Source organism: Conger conger, chromosome 2 (genome assembly GCF_963514075.1).
Source record: "Conger conger chromosome 2, fConCon1.1, whole genome shotgun sequence".
NCBI lineage: Eukaryota > Metazoa > Chordata > Actinopteri > Anguilliformes > Congridae > Conger > Conger conger.
The window spans coordinates 55393010-55411055 of NC_083761.1; the positions used below are offsets into that span (position 1 = coordinate 55393010).

The window sequence follows — 18046 nt, forward strand, 5'->3', positions numbered from 1 at the left end:
GCCCAGTCAAGATGCAGCTCATTTAATCCTGCGGCGTTCGATTTGTAATTAACATTTTTATTTTGACGAAAATTTTTATTTTTTAAAACATTTTTTCAACGAGTAAACAAGACAATGAGCAGAAACGAACAGAACACGCGTTTAGAAGAATATCGTTGGCGCTTTTAGTCTATTGACTTCATGTAAGCTATTCGTTCGTTACAAATAACGTCAATGCCAACTACAAGGCATTATAGCGTTTTAGCTAGCTAACAAATAGTGCCACTTACTGGGCGAACAGGGTTTATTAAATAATGAATACATGGTAGTATCTATATTTGGTTATATTACGGCAGTTGGCAAAACCCAGAAGAGCTTTTCTTTCATTTGAATTTCACCCGGACCACCCCATCGTCTCTCACAGCTTAAAATGAGACTGAAAAATGTTTGTCTATAATAAAGTTAGGGGAAATATAGGTCGCAAAGCATTGTGGTTCGTACCCACAATTCTAATGACCATGGTTCACTAGATGTTACGGTGCATTGTGGGATATTTGTAGTGCCCTCAAAATGTGAATAAAATTGAATTTCTGATTCCGAGACTTGAACAAGATGGCTGACGGCCACTAGTTAGTGAATAGTGAGCCATTTCTAATATAATATAATATTTCATTGACTGTAGAAGGCACGAACTCCTGAAAACATGAATGACGTAGGTGAAATGCCGAAGGTCAAATGTGAAGAACGTCACAAGCGCTATAAGTGTCATGTTGTAGCAAGCTGTTGTAAGCTAGCTAGCTTAAAAACAACGTTCGTCCAATGTGTAATGTTGGTTTAAGCAGTGACTTGTATGATTTTGTTGATAATCTGTTTACAGTAAAATCGGACGCTTTGTGTATGGTATTTTTTGATATCTGTGCTAAACCACAGGCTTTGTGAAAGCCTGAGCAACATATGTTTGGCGATGGATGCTCTCCAAATGCTTATTGATGAAGTTGCTTTGGAAGGTTTGGATGGGATAACAATCTCTTCTCTCTGGATCCGTCTTGAGGACAGACATCCCAAGTTTCCTTTAAAGCTAGACCCTTCTACAAAGGAGTTTCTTTGGAAATCATTGGTGTGTGATCCAGACATCGAATTATACGAATTGCCGAGGGAAAGGGCACAACTCATATTATTTGACCGGTAAGTCTGAGCCTGAAGTCGAAGCTCTGTTAACTACACTTAAGTTACAGCTACATTAAGTTTGCTAACCGATAGCCATGTACCATTCGCTTTCGGCCTATTTATTTGTTTCTGCTAGCCAGTTTCCCTTTCTGTCGAGTCGGCTGACGTTAGATAAGTCCTAAGCTTGTTATGGCGGTTGTATGATATCATAGATATGCCTTTATAGGTTTTCAGAGATCGACCCAGAAACTGGAATACAGGAGATTCGGCGGGCATCGCCGTCTCAAGACATACAAGAAGACCCGTACCCTGTCAAAGTTATTCAGGAAAACGAAGACGGGATACAAGGATCTTGTCAGTATTTTGAAGAACGTAAACATATTACCAGTCAAGTCAGGACTATTGACTTTAAACCATGCCAATCTCTTGAAGATGCCATTGATAAGTAAGACACCACTGCTCGTTAAAACACGTCATTGTGTTAGACAGTTAATTAAAATGTATTCTAATTCTAACCTTGGTGTTTTTTTCTTCCTCAACGTTATGCAGATGGGGAGTGAAACTTGTTCTAGTAGCATCTCAAAGGGTCCGTTTCAGGGCTTTGATTGGTTCTGAAGGGGATCCTGACCTTAAATTGTCAGACCATTCATACTGCATCTTGGAGCGACTGGGCAGAGCAAGATGGCAGGGAGAGCTCCAAAGAGATCTTCACAGCAGAGTCTTCAAGTACAGACCCAATTTTGCTTCTTTTATCAATATTAACCCAATGTCATGCCGCCATCGTTTTATTTTTATATTTCCTTGTGAAAACGGTAAAAGCATGACATGTTTCTCGGCAATAGTGCTGAGAGGTCCCTTTCTACCCAATAACTCATTGAATTTATCAATCTAATTAATACAATTCCCACCAGATATCTTATACCCTTTACCCCTCTGAGAGCATTGGAAAAATCCTTTCAGTTAAATGTATGTCATGTATGACCTTGTTTGTTTATATTTAAATCTGTCAGAACAGACCCTGGGAAAATGCACTATCTTAGGAGGTCGCTGGACAGGAACGATCTGATTACCCTCCAATCTCATGTAATCCGAGTGGCCACTGGTGGCCAACAATATTCCATCCTCATCCTCCTCAAGAGATTCCACGTGGACAGGTGAAATCGTCTTAGCCTGTTGATGTGTCTAATAAAACTGCAGTTAAACCCTTCATCTTATGAAATATGTGGACACAAGAACATACTAGTACTACTGATAATAAGTGAAATTTTTTAATAATAGGCACTGTTTGAAGGTGGATGTTTTAATTGGTGAATACGTCAAATTGAATGTCATTTCAATTCTTGAATGTATCATTTATGAACACAATAATAATGAATCAAAGCATCTTGTCAGCGGAGCTCTAAAATGTGGCATTGTGTTTTTAACAATATTTTAGGAGGAGCAAGTATGACATCCTGATGGAGAAAACCTCCAACTTATTGGCTGCCACCCCAAGACAAATGTGTGTGATGATCAAACTGCGAGAGCAGCTGGTAAGATGTTCTTCAACTTTGACTCAGATTAGCGCCTGTGGAGGAAATATGTTTTATGATGGAAATTGAAAGTACACAATGCAGTTCCATCTCTTTTCCAGTCTGTGAGTGAACGGACATTCAAGCGCGTGTACCAGTATATGATGGCGGCCAAGCTGGTCCAGATTGTGTCTCTTCCACTGGAGGAGCTGAACCCTGCCGCAGGACCATGCAAAACAAAGAGAGGTAGCTCTCGCATAGGGCCACAGGTCTGAAGCCTGTCAACATAAAGCATGCTCGCCTAGCAATTGTCATGTATCTGTTCTGCAGGAACCGATATCATGGTGAGGTGCCTCAAACTTTTGAGAGAGTATGGAAAGAAGGAGGAGGATGAAGATGAAAACGATGAAGAGGACGGTTATAGGAACCTGCCTCACTCAGAGGGTCCTATCAAAGAGCGAGACATACTGATGCAGGCCTATGAAATAGGTGCGTCCAGACCCTTACGTTTACATGGAAAAGCTGTGTGAAGTAATAATATTAAGATGATGAGAAATAGCGGTCTAATTGCACTGCTAGTCATATAGGAAAACAGCTGTGTAATTGTAAAATGTTTTTTGTAGTTGTAATGTGATGAATTGTGCTTGGAAGCACAATTGATGTCAAAACTCAATGATCTGTACTAATTTCTCTGATTAAATCCACGTCTTTCAATTGACAGTTGTAAGCAGTGGAACAAAAGGTATTTCCCAGTCTACTCTCAGAATGCGCATGAATGTGGGGAAACTTGAAGGACGCATGATATGCCGACTTCTGGAACGAAACAAAATGATCAAGGTAGGGTATATTTGTATTCAGACAAAGCCTCTGTGTCGAGCTTAGCCTGCTTTTTCCTAATGATTCCTCTGACAGAAAACATGGGAAGTGTGGGAAGAACTAGGAAGTGATTGGTTCAAAGCAGTACCTGTCTTCACCAAAGGGCTTCATGGAGGACCAGGGCCGTCAGAGAACCACCAAGTTCATTAGCAAGATATACGTGGAGCAGAGCGACTTGAACCGGCAGTTTGTGAAGGAGAAGGCGCGGAGCGAGCAGCTGAGGACGGGCGACGCGGCGGATGTGTGCGAGGTGGAGGTGGCGCTGTCGCCGCCCGCGGAGGATATGTCGTTGGCACAGGAAGAGCAGGAGACATCAAAGCGCCGGCAGCCTCCATCGAAAGGCAGTTCCTCTAAAAGACCTGCGAAAAATTCCAAAAAAACTGTCAAAGACACATCCTCCCTGCAGACCCCATTAAAACAAACCAAGCTCAACTTTTCCACCCAGCAGTCTGCAAAGAGTGAGTGCACGCTGTAGAGTTACTTCATTCTTCATTTTTTCAATAGAGAACATGGAAAAAATGTGCCTCTTTGCAAGGAAAAAACCCCCCAAAAAAAACATTTGCGAGTGGAAATTTGTGTTTGTGTCGATTTGTGCCTCGTATCTTTGGCATTAAAGCAGGGAAAAACTTGAAGACGTGTACGCTGGCACATGTTCTCCAATTTCCATAATACTGCTCAGAAAAAAAGTTGTGGTCATTCAAAAATGCTAAATCATGCCACAGAGCAATTTATTTTAAATATCTGATGGCTTACTCCATCAGCACCACTTGGTGTATGACTTCCAAACTTCTAAGACTTGTAGATATTTTGGTTCAGAACAGCCACAAGCAAAATGAAGTCAAACAGATCATTCATTCAAAAAATATACAATGCCAAAGATGGGTCTGGCCAGAAAATGACCAAAAAGTGTTGCCTGTCCAACCAAGTAATTGGAAAGTTTCTGATAAAAATGTAACTATGTACTTCAAAAGGTATAATAGGCCTATATTTGTACAAAAGATTGAGATATATAAAGATATATGTACAAATGGCAATGATGTAGGAAGCCATCAAAGTATGTTTTATTGTGAATTAAGGTTCTCTTTGAACTCATAAAACATGCGTAAACTTAGCAGTTACAACTAAATATTTTGTACATTAGTAGGCCTATTATTCCTTTTGGAGTACACAAAGTTTCATTTTCATTTTTCTATTATAATAAGTTTAATTTTGCAATAAATTATCTAAAGTGGCACAATTTAGCATTTTTAAATGACCTTAATTTCTTCTGAGCAGTATTATGAAAATTTGAGTCCATAATCTGAATGAAGCATACACGTCTTCAGGTTTTTCCCTGATTTAATGCCAAAGATATTAGGTTTAATTCCAACACAAACTCCGTCTTCCACTTGCATTTTTGGGTGCCAGCCCCCCCCCCCCCTATTTTAAGAGACAATATCTCTAATCCAAAGCAGCACATTTTTTGCATGTTCTCTATTGAATATATAAAGAACATTTGCACAAAGTTTGAGCAAAATTGGAGTGGTAACCCACCACACCTTGGTCGATTTTTCACAGAATTACCCTATATTGTTTAGCAGGCAGCCATGTCCTATGTGTAGTAGATTGATTCCGTATTTACCATGCATATCATCTCCGTGAGGCTGGATGTATTTTGCTTCTGTTGGCATGTTCCAATAATGTTTTCTGTTGCACAGTTCTCTCCAAAGCATTGACCCCTAGGAGAGTGCGTGGATGCATGAGCACGCAGGTGGTGCAGAATCTGGACATGAGTCTGGACTCCAGCAGCAGCCAGAGCGCCTGCAGCAGTGGGCCCGCCAATAACGACTCCTGTATGATGATCGTTGAAGAAGTCGTCCCTCAAAAGGTTCTTTTAATTTAATTATTATTTTTTCTGTTTCATTTTTGTGTCGACTAACAGATGTTACTGACTGTGTTGGCCTCTCCGAGTCTTTCATGCAAGCCCACTTCTGTCCCCAGGAGTCAAGGCCTCTTAAGGGGAGTGCCAAACGAATCCAGAAGCCCCATCAGACGTACAGGCTGCTGAAACGCAAGAATCTCATTATTGAAACAATCCGCAGCGTCAAACTCATTGACAACCTGTACTCGTGAGTTGTGTTTGCTGTGCGGCTTGGGAATGCGGTATTGTTTGGTTTCTGTTTATAATTTGAATTTTTGCTGCCGACTGTCTCCTGTGGCCAGGCTGCAGAGGATGATCATGGACGAGGAAAAGCAGGATGGGGTGTCCACCAAATGCTGCAAGAAATCCATTCTGAGGCTACTGAAAAGCCTCTCCAAAGAGGGAATGCTCAGACTGTTTTGCACCACTGTTATACAGGATGGCGTCAGCAAAAAGGTACCAGCACTGAGGCCTGCGAGAAAAATGTTTATAAATGGCAGTGCCTATACTTTGGCAATATAGCTTTTATTGAGGATTCTTACTGAGCTTCAGTTTTCGACTAAAAACAACTTGACTTCATTTTACCTTTTCTTTTCAGGTGGAGTTGGTGGTCCATCCGTCTATAACTCCCGATGACCCCTTGGTGAAAAGTGCTATTGAACAAATAAGATTCCGCCTCTCAAGTTCCTATTCAGTGAACAGGTGAGAGGAATTTCACCGGTGATGAAGGTAGCTTTATGTTTATCGTTGATACATTAAAGGAATACACCAGCATTTTGGGAAATATACCTTTTTTTCGACATATAAATGATCATTGTCTTTGTAACTAAAATTTTCCTGGTGGGGGATTCCCTGCCTGGCCTGACTGGGGCTATATTTCATGCTATATTTCCCTGCCTGAATGATTTTCCCAGTCCAGCCCTGGGTGCACTAACCCGCGGAAGATGGAAGGATACTTGTGTTCAGCAGTTCCAACAGTAAAACGTCATTTTTACAATTTTTTTCCCACACATGTATTTCAAATACACATGATCTTGTGCAAATAAGACAACTTCAGAGTTGCTGTAAGGTGTATTTCTTCACTTTGACAGTGGTAGGTCTTTATGTGAAGCCAACACAATGTGCTAACATGGAAACCGAGTGGAAAAAAAGTTGGAAATAGGTATTTTAATTTGAAACCAGTTATATTTTTTCTTTTTTATCCAGGTGAGTCTCAAAGAGATAAAATAAAATAATAATCTTCTTCAAGGGGGCACTGGCCATGGGTACTTGAAGCTACAATCTGCCATCAGTAGTTTCCAGCAGCAGCAGAGATTGCGATGGAGGCCAGAAAGTCTGACTGTGCTGTGCCGTCTCTCTTAACAGGGCGAAAGTGCTTCAAGCCGATGGGGAGGCAGAGCAGCAAAAAGGGGACGATACCGGGGGCAAAGTGAAGGGGGCCAGTCCCTCCAAGATGGCAGTGAGCAAATCCGAAAAAGCTCGAGCAAAGCAGCTGAAAGACTTCAAGCCTTCTATTGGTACTGTACTGTGTACTGTGTTGGCACATTCTATGCATCCTCCAAAAGTACTGTGTGAACAAATTGGCAGTTCTCGAAATGCTTTGTTTCTGTAGCTAGAAGAGAAAATGTTGGGAAGATTTAATTTTGAAGTGCAATTTGCAAACGATCTCAAGTGATGGTTTCTGAAAATGGATTTTTCCAAAACCAATTATTTTTGTGTGTAGTTCCAGGCCTTGGTCGATCCCGTGGATTTCAGCCTAAAGTACCTCGCCTTAGGCTGGTGCACATGTTCCTGTGGTACCTCATCTATGGCCATTCCATGAGGAGGGCCCCTGCTGAGGACAAGGGCTCAAGTGCTGAGGAAGAAGGAGCAGAGCCTGGACAGAGTGAATCAGCCAATCAGAGTGCAGAATCTGAGTCATCCAGTCAGGCTAAAGGGAAATCCTCCACAGGGATGGCGGGTGACAAGGACCGAGTGGACAATGAGACCGATGACGATCAATTGAAAGGTAAAATCAAATGCCCGGTCATTCCTTTAAATACCTTTGGATACAAGTGGTAAAAAACATGGGGACCATTTTGTGTCTCTTTTAGTGTATGTGGACGAATTGTCATGGAGAAGGTTCATTCCCCCAACGCCCCTGCACAGGGAGTTCAGCTATGGCTGGGCCCTCACCAGCGACATGCTGCTCTCGTTGCCTCTTTCTCTCTTCGTCAAGATCATCCAAGTCAGCTACCAGGTGTCTGCTCTTTTGCATATGTGCATTCATGCACACTGGAAAAGGCTGTACTATGTCTTAAAGATGTTGTTACAATGTTGCTGTACTATGTTGTAATGTGTCTGGTTGAACCAGGTCGATGGTCTGGAAGCATATCTGAATGACCCTGTGAAGCAGCACTATCCCATTAGACACCTACCAGGGAAGCTTAAGATGCAGCTCTTATACAAAAGGTACACAGTTTCAGATAATGCTCCTCTTTTACTGCACTGTTCTAATAGGTAATTCTGCAATTAACATTGAAAAATAACTGTCTATTAAATCCTTACCGTCCAATGGTTTGTGTGTTACAGGAAGTACATATTTAGCTTTCATGAGTGTATGCAACGTTTGTGCTACATGGGACTCATGCAGTTTGGACCATTTGAAAAGTTCCAGGACAAAGATCAGGTAGATTTTCTTTGGAATTAATTCATGTAAATGATCAAATAAAGACATATGAACAGATAAAAGGATTGCAAATGTAACTGCCAGGGCATTATAGAGTACAGAATTAAGATTGATGATGTTATGCCTGGTGTCACTGTTACACTACATGTATCGCTGTGTTAACCTTTCCCAGATCTTTGTCTATCTGAGGAAGAAAGCCACTATTGTGGACACCACCACTTGTGAGCCTCACTATAATATAGCTGTGTCAAGCCGGCCTTTTGAGCGTCGCAGTTACACCTTTGACACCCTACAAGATGTGGAGAACTACTGGTTTGACCTGCAGTGTGTCTGCCTCAACACCCCTTTAGGTACTTTCTTCAAGTCTTTTAAGTTTAGGTTCTATATCCTTTCATTTACAAATTCAACCAATCTTGGAAGTGATTTCATAAATGCATTTAAGGTATTTTTAGTGCACGGCTGCCCAGCCCTGTTCCTGGACCTTTTCCCTCCAACCGTAACAATCCACACCTCATTCAACGGCTAGAGATCTTGTTGACCTGCTAATTAGTTGAATCAAACCTTCAGGAGTGTAGATCTCCAGGAACAGGATTGGGCAGCCCCATTTCAGTGAAATGTGTGATACCACTTCATATTGTTCACTGAGTAGGCAGCCGCACTTGGCCGGGGCATTTTTTTTGTTGTATGAGCTTTACCGCCACCTGGTGGTCAGCACCATATATACACACATTTTCCAGCTGTGGTTTTTGAAATCCTCGGAGCAGTCACTGCAGATTGTCGCATGCCTCCAGGTCTGATACGAGGTCCGCGCAGGAGGGGTCAGGCCAGTGCCGGTTCAGTGGAGGAGGATGAAGCGGAACCTGCCGTGGAGCACATGCGGCCGAACGAGAAGTACTTGCGGGTGGCGTACACATTGAAGTGAGTCGGGCCTGCGTGTGGGCTTACAGTGGAGTGGAGTAACAGGAGAGTGTGGATGCTGATGGGTGGGTTTTGGGTGCATCCTAAACAGGGGCAGGGCCGAGGTGACGGACGATGGGGTGATTCCCGGGGACGGTAAGGGAGCGGGGGGAATGGACTCCTCCTTCTACAGCCACTTGAAGCGAAACTGGATCTGGACAAGCTACCTCCTCTCCAGACACAGAAAGGTCAGTGTCACAACTAGCCCCTCGATCGCATAACCCGCATTCACTCACACAAAATACACAGGTACTTATTTGTGTGTTCACTATATCTCCTGTGCTCTGTTCCAGGCTGACAGCTCTTTTGAGAGTAACCCTACCCTCAGACTGAACAATCTCCTGTCCAAGCATCCATTGCCTCTGTCTGTGCCTTGTTGTAAGGAGCTTCCCCTAATTTAAAGAATTTATAATGTGCAGTGAGGCTGTGAGTGTATCTTACTGACTGTGTCTGGCATGGATATATGAGCTTTGAATTGCGTTTGATTGATTGTGATTTCTTTGTTTTGTGAATCTGAGCTATGTATGTGTGACATTTCTGTGAAACTTTGTAGAGCTTTGTAATCTTTGTCTGTGTGTACATGTTACTGATTAACGTTTATATGTCTATTTCTCTGTTCCTCTTAGCAACTAAAATGAAAAACAGTATGGGCCTCCAGTTGCCAGTGATGGAGGAAGAGGTCCAAATCACTACAGAGTCCAGCAGTAGGAACTTGCGTGTTGTGGGTGGGAAGAAACAAAAGCGCAAGAGGCAAAAGAAGGAGTCTGTGAAACAGGCTACGAAGAAGAAAAAAGGTGAGCAGTTGCAGCCAAAACTAATAAAATAAAAATAAGGCAAAAAACAGGCTTTTGGACTCAGCAGGCAGGCAAAGCTGTTTATCACACTGTCACTTGGTTTCGTAGTGGTGAACCCTCCAAACAAACGACCACGCACTCCTTTCCACGACGAAGCTGATCTCTCTGCCCTCAAGAGGATGACTCGACAACGAGTGACTTGGACCCTGCAGGAGGACAGTCTTCTGATGCTGTGCCGTGTTGCTAGTCACTTTCTCAATCGCAAGGTGAGCCGCTTCAGACACTGAAGATGGTGCTTCCATGATTGGCTGTGTAAACTTAGATATTTGTATGGGGTATTTATTTGTAAGTGGCCTGGTTAAGTCACTTGCTTGTTTTAACTAGTCCTTTATTCACCGGATTTTAAAACTCAGTTACAGGATGCACTATGAAGACCCAAATAAAGATGCCCCTAAAAGACTTTTTGTATTGGATCTGTAAGATATGGATCTCTTCAAGGGTTGTCTCCTGAATAATTGACCTACTGAACCCAGTGGGAAAATTATTCAGGAGGAATAACCCTTGAAGTGATCCATCCATATCTGCTGCATATCTGACAACAGCATGATGGTTTGAGGCTCATTTGATACCTTGGACCCTTGATGACTTATAGCCATTTAGCCAAGAAATGTGTTCTGTTCTGTGTCAGCATAATTGACAGTCCCACCCCCAATTCCTGTTGAGATCCATTCAAATGCAAAAAGGTTTAGTATCGCTTGTTGGGCATCCTGAAAATTAGATATCCAGACTCTGATGAGGTTGTTGGTTCACAGACATCAGTTAGTCATGGCATGCAACATATAACCAAGTATAAAAAAATGTCAATTAAACTATGATTATATGAATTTGTCCAATTATTTTTGTGCCCAAAATTGTCAATCGGGAGGGAATGTATAAAAAGGGCTATAATTCCTGATTTGGTTTCATTTCAAATACAATGTGCTGGAGTAGAGCCAAAAGGACAGAAGTTGTCCTTTTGCCCAAATACTTACGGACTTCACTGTAAATGATACCAAAGACATACAGTCAGGTGAAGCTACTGTGAGCCAAGAATGGTTCGCTGAAGGGCCCACCGCTTCACCTGTATGTCTGTTTGTTGCTCTGTCGTACAGATTAAGAAGCCCTTTGTTCCCTGGCAAGTGGTGCGAGACCTCCTCCATGCTCAGTTTGAGGAATCTCTAGACAAGACATCCCTGTCGGTGGGCCGGCGTTCCCGCTACATCATGAAGAACCCTCAGACCTTCCTCAACTTCAAGTGGGTCGTGTGACTTTTGGCTGTGTTGTAATCCAGTCTGGTCACCCATGTTTTTGTGAAATATTTTATGGAGTTGCTGGCTTTTAATTCCTACAGCAAAGCTTCATCTCAGGAGGACACCCATCTGTGCAAGTGGAGCTTTATTGTTTTTAACATTTCAATTTCAGAAATGTTTTCCCTCTTTACAAAGGCAGCCAGCACCATCTGGTCTGATAACGAACAAATCCCGTTTTAATATTTTTATCTCCTGGTTTACTTTTTGCCTGTAGAATATGCCTGGCAGAGGTGTACCAAGATAAATCCCTTGTTGAGGAATTTCAGAACAGGTGCCAAAACTACGAGGACTCAGAGGTAGGACTGGCAAACGGATGTGCTTTAATGGGGATTGGGTTGCGCGTGATTAATGAATGAATCTGTTTCTGACCCCATTTCTGCATGGTTTTCTTTGTTTGTTAAAGCTCAACTAATATTCTTAACCTCAAAACCCACATGAAATGGAATGCACACAAATCTATAGCCTTTTGTATTGAGGGTATCATGAACAGTATTAACCTGAAAAGTCTTATTGTTTCTGTGCTGCTGCCCCAATGAATGAATCTCTGGTGCTAAAGTCCTTTTTAAAAGATTCTCATCTGATGGGAGGGAATGAGCTCATTTTCAACCAGTGATGTCTTGTATTCTGTCTTGGCTGTTGTTGAGAGACTAATCTACATTTTAGGTGTGTGCCTCTGAGTTCAAGGAGTTTGTCACAGCCCTGAGGCAGAAGTTCAGTGCCGCTTCAGGGGACTGTTCTTTTGAAATCCCCAACACCAAACAGGAGCTTTTCAGAAGGTATTCAGAAGGTGTTAATGTACGGGCTTGGGGAGATGTGATGGAAGGTAAAAGTTTGTTGAAGAATTGCGCAATTGTACAAGTTTTCTACATCAGCATTGGTGCTGTGGTCACTTCACAGGTTCAAGGTCTATGCCATTGGAGAGGACTCAAATAAGATCATGAAGGACCAGCTCAAGAGGTAATACAATGTACAGTGATGTGCGCTTTTCAGAAAGGGCGCTTTCCCCCTTCAGTAACATGGTCTTGACAAAGCCAATCTTTTAATTGCAGCACTGAAGACATCCATTCCCTGGTGCTCAATAACTTGATCCAGAGCACCCTGGTGCTGTCCCCCGTTCAGATGAGGAGCTGTCGCTCCTTTCAGGTAATTGGCTGACAACATGCCGGTGTATTATTGGTTCCCAACGTATAACGTATAGTCACAGTCATTTTTGAAATAGTGTACCAAAGGTGGGAACTGAGATGAGGAAATGGGGTCTTTTCCCATAATGCTCCTTTATCCTGGAATGCATTGCAAAAGGCTAGGAAAGTTTAAGGCTCTCATTGAGCACCATATATGTGACCACTGTACCGGCTTTTTCATTGGTGTTTTCATGTTGTACTTATTGTATTGTTGTCACTGTTAATTGTACATTCCACTTTGTTTCACTGTCCTGTCAAACACATACATTTACCTCTCACTCTCACTTTCCGTCATCAGACCTTCCATATATACAGCAGGTACAAGGAGCAGAATCTGTTCCAGGCCTTTATGAAGTGTCAGAAGCGAGGCCTTGTGAATCGTCGCCGCGTTCACAAAGTTTTTGGGCCCAAGAAGTGCCGGGCACTGCCTTTTTTACCCATGTCCTACCAGCTGTCTCAGACCTACTACAGGTGGGCATTATTTGTGTTTCTTAGCTTCCTATACACATTTCTAGGTTATAAATACTTATAAGTTGAATATTTAATGTTGTCCAAATTCCAATCCTTTTCACTGACTCGGAACGTTCCAGAATTCTCACAGTTTCCAACTTGAAATCCTATATGTTGTTTGAGGCATAATACAAAAATAAACCATGACTTGTTCTGAAATTAAGGATCCAAACTTAAATTAGCTTTTGATCTGTTGCTGTACATCAGGGTTGCTCAAAGCTGGAGATCTACTGTCCTGTGGGTTTTCATTCCAAACTTAAAGTACACCTCATTTAGCAGCTAGAGATATCACTGAGCTGCTGTTTATTTGAATCAGGTTTGCCAAATTAGGGTTGAAATGAAAACCTACAGTACGGTATATCTCCAGGAAGAGGATTGGGCAGCTCTGCTGTACATGGTCAAAGACGGGCAACATGCTTAAAAAATGAAAGGGTGTTGATGAGGATGGGTGGGTCTCCTAGGACTGAGGCAAGTGATCCAATGGGATGTTTGACCAACTCTCGTCTTGTCTCTGCCCCTGCCCCTGCCCCGGACCCTACCCCCGCCCTTGCCCAGGTGCTTCACGTGGCGCATCCCTAACACCGTCTGCACAGAGTCCTACGAGTTCCTGGAGGCCCTACGGAGCTGCGGGAGGGAGGACCGGCCCAACACGTTTATCTTCCGGAACCATATGATCGAGTCCGAGCCGGAGCCCGAATCGGACATGATTCCCTTCCCCCTGGACGCCCCTGGGGGTGCCTGTGTGACCGGGATGAGCCTGATCATGATGGGCCTGCTCTACGTGGAGCTGTCCATCCCTGAGCAGATTGTGGTGGTGGACAGCACCTTGGTGGAAAATGAGGCACTGAAGAGGTAACTGAGGACATGTGCACATCCCAGCACTGCATGAATATTTAATCCGTATAAACTGTATATTTTCTCAATAGATTTGTATCTGAATCCTATGAATAAATGAAGCATACAAATGCGTATTATCCATAATGCATGTCTAATCCTGCATGCTTCTATCTGGGCCTTAGTTTGTCAGTGGGAACATTCTCATTCCGTACACATGCAGTGAGCTCTGCAGCTGAAGCCTGTGCTCTTGGTGTGTGCCTTACCTGACTGAGCCACTGAGGAACCTGTGGTTCTTCTTTAGAATTTTGAGTCTTATGTGAAGGTATAACCAACAGTCGTATGATCAGGAGTTGAGGTTGCGTTTTATCTCAGTGCCGGAAAGGACGCGGTGGAAGACGATGAGGACGATGACATGGAGGAGGGCGAAGGGAAGAAGAAGTTTGAGGTGAAGGCTCGTCAGGCCTCCCACACCAACTACCTGCTGATGCGGGGCTACTCCGCCCCGGGAATCGTCAGCATGCGCAACCTCAACCCCAACGACAACGTGGTGGTCAACTCCTGCACCATCAGGGTGAAGCTGCGTGACACGCCTGCCCACTCCATCTTCAGAGCTGACTGTGAGTCCCACGCTACCATGCTGTCCACTCCTGTCACACATTTATAGAAAGCAAATTTTGCATATTTTTTGTTTTTGAACTTTTCATGCCATCCTGGAGCTTTCTGTTTTTGTTCCATACTGATCCAAGTAAAATCATAGCAATTTTGGTAGAAGTATGCATATTTTAGGGACTAACTGCTATTTTTCTGAGCTGTTTGTAAAACGATTTCCCACGTGACATAATGCATCTTTTTGCAAAATTATTGGATGACATTGCTAAAAGTTAACACAAAGAGCTCATCACAAGAGATCACAAGAGACAGAGGGGTAGGGGTTTGAGACTTTTCAAAATACTACAGCGCTGCTCTTTGCAAACATTTTGTGGCTGTTTTAGATACTAAAACCAGGTGGAGAATGCTGATGCGTGTGGGCCCTTAAATGACTCTCACAGGTTGCTTGGTAAATGCTTGGGTTGGTGAGAAGGACTGAGAAACACCTTTTTTTTAATGGTGTTTTGTCATCGCTGCAGGGGACAGTAGCTTCATAGATAGCGAGCTGCAAGGGGAAGCCTGTCTGCCCAGTCGTTTGACCCACCTAATGAGGCTCAGCAGCGACTCTGGCTGCCTAGAGCGCTTCAGCAACCGATGTGTGGACCAGTACGGCTACAGCGCAGAGGACCTGCAGGCCGCTCTCGACATCCACAGCGCCATTGAAGCCACCCACTCCTTCGGCTGCGACAGGCTGGAGCTCAGCCAGGACTTCTCTGCCCTTATGGAGGTGCAGGACGGCAGGACCAGAACCTTCCATCAGTACCTGCGGGTGAGGACTGTATAGGGGAGGGTAGGGAACCACTCTCCTACCTGCTACCTACAGGAAGCAAGAGGGCATGAGTGGTTTACACATGTAGGCTGAGAAGACCTTTTCTGCGTTTACTCTAGTTTTGCCTGAATGTACAGTTGGCCTTGGTTGCATTTTAAACTACTTTACTTACGTTTTGTGGATACAGGGATATTGTTAGAAGTCTTTTGGAGGCATGAGTTTGCAGGTTTTGTCTGTTGGTAGCTTTGGTCATTTTCAATTACTCGCCTCAATGTTGTATTTCTGCACAGGATCTAGTGAACCTGGAGGAGGTCCTGGAGGTCGGAGGAAACTCTGTGCGCATGGTGGCTGTTAAATATGCTGAGCCCTGGCTAGTGCACATCCACACCCCCGAGAGAATGGCTGCCAAGAGCGAGGACCTCCCCTCACAAAAGGCGACACCCAGGAAGAGGAGTTTGCCACAAGAGGGGGAGGAGCAGCAGGTGCCCCCAAGTAAGAGGCCTACCTTGACAATTGAGAATGAAGAGGAGTCGGAATTGCACGGTAAAGCTGAGCCAGCGAGCAGTCATGCAGCAGAGGGAAGGGATCTCTCTGAACAGTCTACAGGGCCCAAGTCAGATGCAGAGACTCCGGTGGAGGAGGCTGCTAAAGGAGAGGGAAAAGAGGGGCCGGGCGGCAATGTGTCATCTCCCGCCAGTGCTTCTCTTGCTCAGTCCAGTGAGAGCACGCATCCACTGCACCCTCAGACTAAAGGTACTGTATGTGCTTTCTCCTGGTCTGTGCAGTGCTAGATTCAGATGGGACATTTTGTTATTGGAGTGACAATAAGAAAACTGGCCTCCCAGTGGTGGAGTGAGCTGCTCACCACAGTCGGCACAGCAGAGTCGCTGGCTATCTTCTGCTTCAAGAAGACTCCTGGTGTGAGTGCAGGGGCTCATTCCAATCACTTATTTTTCACCTCCTTTCTCCTTGTTCCTTGCCTGACCCAGAAATCGTTTGAGGTCCTCCATCTTTAAGGAAATTCCAATCCGTTAAATGTTGCTTCAAGGAGCCAGGAGCTAAGAGGCGATTGAACAAGAAAACTCGAGCACATTCCTTTGCACTATTTTTTCAAAATACCTGATGTGCAAATGATCAACCTGTGTGTCCACCTCTCCCCATCTGCCACGTATCTGTAACTGATGTTGCTTCGAACTGACAAATGAAGGAATATAAATTTGCCTAATTTCTATTTTCTCAATTTCCCCCCATCTTTGCCTTCTTCTCTGGCTTCCTTTCCTTGCCTACCCCAATGGGTGGAGCTGGGAGCAAGGAAAGGACACAAGAATAGGACAAGGGGCTGAAAAATAAGCGATTGGAAATATCTTCTGTTTCAGCGTGAGAAGACTCCCGTTTAGATGGCTCACCTAATGAATATTATTTAATGGCATTACTAGGCTCTCCTATGCTTAATCTAAAATTATGTCCTCAAACCCATTTGCTACATGAAGGATTACACTCTCTCCCTCTTTCATCTAGTAAAGCTCTTATGTTTCAGCTGTATGTAGTTATAACTTCTAATTTATTAGCAACTATTGGTTGTGACCCTAATGACTTGGTTGCCCAAATCATTGTAGATGCACTTATGTACACTAATTCGCGTTGGATAAGACTGCTAATTCTGCCAAGTCTGCTAATTGCCCAAATGTAAATGTAGTAAATCACTCATTCCCAGTTGTTCCCACTCAGTTATGACCAGATGTTCACCCTTGTTTTCCCCTTTGTTTTTGCAGATAGAGATGGCAGCCCTCCTGGAAGGTAAACATTCCTGTTCTCTTTGATAAGAAAGTATCTTTATTCATGAGCAGAAAACGTTCAGCCAGATGTGTGTGAACAGAGTGTTCACCCGGTCTCCTTCCGACACCTTTACATGCTCCAGTGGTACCTTGTTCCAGATGGTACCGTATGTGCTGCTGTGTGTTCTGTCGCCCCGCTGTTCTCAGCTGCGGCTGTTCCCCCTGTCACTGCAGCGTGTTTGAGAAGGTGAGCTTCATCAGCCGTCCCTGGCGCGTTGTAGACGGGAGCTTGAACAGGCCTGTGTGCAAGGGCATGCTGGAGTCGCTGCTCTTCCACATCATGTCCAAGCCTGGCCTCCCTGAGTCGGTGCTGATAGACCACTACAATGGTGTCCTGCAGCCTGTGGTCATTCTGGACCTTCTACAGGTATGCCTGCTCCTGCTCCTGCTCTGTTCTGCTTTCTCAGTCAGCGTATGTGGAGATGATTCTTGGAGGCGTTTGATAACTGCGAGTTCTCACTCGGCTTTTATGTTTCCATTTTAGTTTCTACCTGCTCTGACTTTGTTTTGAAGATCAGTCTGCCTTGTGTAGGGTCCGTTTGGTCTTTTTCTCCCGAGACTTTAGCACTTAAAAGCCTTCTGCGCCGCTCCTTGTCCAGGGTCTGGAGGAGATCGGGTGTGTGCAGAAGAAGGTCCTTAAAGGACGGCCCCGGGCAACCCTCTTTTCTCCTTTGCGTGCCTCCGAGCCAAAGGAAGATGGGGTGAAGTTCAGAGACGTCACGTTCTATGAGCCCACGGTGGACGGCTGCCTGAGGCTAAGCAAAGTCTTCCCTCATGAGCCCAACTGGAACAAGTGGGTCCCGTTCATACACTCCTGAGACCAGCATCAGGGCAAATTGCGTGCTTTTAAAATTTCATTTAAAATTCCATAGACTAATTATTTTTGTTTTGTATGTTTGTATGTGTCTGTAATGTGTTATCAATCTTAAACTCAATAAACAGGAATTGTAAAATTTAAAGTGTTGAATGTAGCAAATGCAATTTACTGTGTCCCTATTTTCTCCATTTCCTTATTTGTAATGCTGTATTATAATATCCTGCCAACCAAAGCCAAAGAATAAGGAA

General features: G+C 43.8%; 1 protein-coding gene across 1 annotated transcript; it reads left to right on the top strand.

Moving 5' to 3' along the window:
* The first annotated feature begins 738 nt into the window (after positions 1-738).
* Positions 739-17940, top strand: LOC133116675 (general transcription factor 3C polypeptide 1). Its single transcript, XM_061226522.1, has 37 exons — positions 739-1164; positions 1373-1591; positions 1696-1872; positions 2157-2300; positions 2582-2678; positions 2780-2903; positions 2988-3146; positions 3379-3494; positions 3637-3991; positions 5231-5400; positions 5514-5641; positions 5736-5889; positions 6032-6135; positions 6799-6950; positions 7157-7441; positions 7527-7672; positions 7787-7884; positions 8005-8101; positions 8274-8451; positions 8893-9019; positions 9111-9246; positions 9352-9436; positions 9685-9852; positions 9961-10118; positions 11004-11146; positions 11416-11497; positions 11865-11977; positions 12099-12158; positions 12251-12344; positions 12681-12853; positions 13448-13744; positions 14102-14346; positions 14857-15146; positions 15437-15899; positions 16919-16943; positions 17156-17348; positions 17581-17940. Exons 1-37 carry the CDS (start codon positions 944-946, stop codon positions 17797-17799), a joined length of 6195 nt encoding a protein of 2064 aa, XP_061082506.1. The 5' UTR covers positions 739-943; the 3' UTR covers positions 17800-17940.
* Positions 17941-18046: the final 106 nt, after the last annotated feature.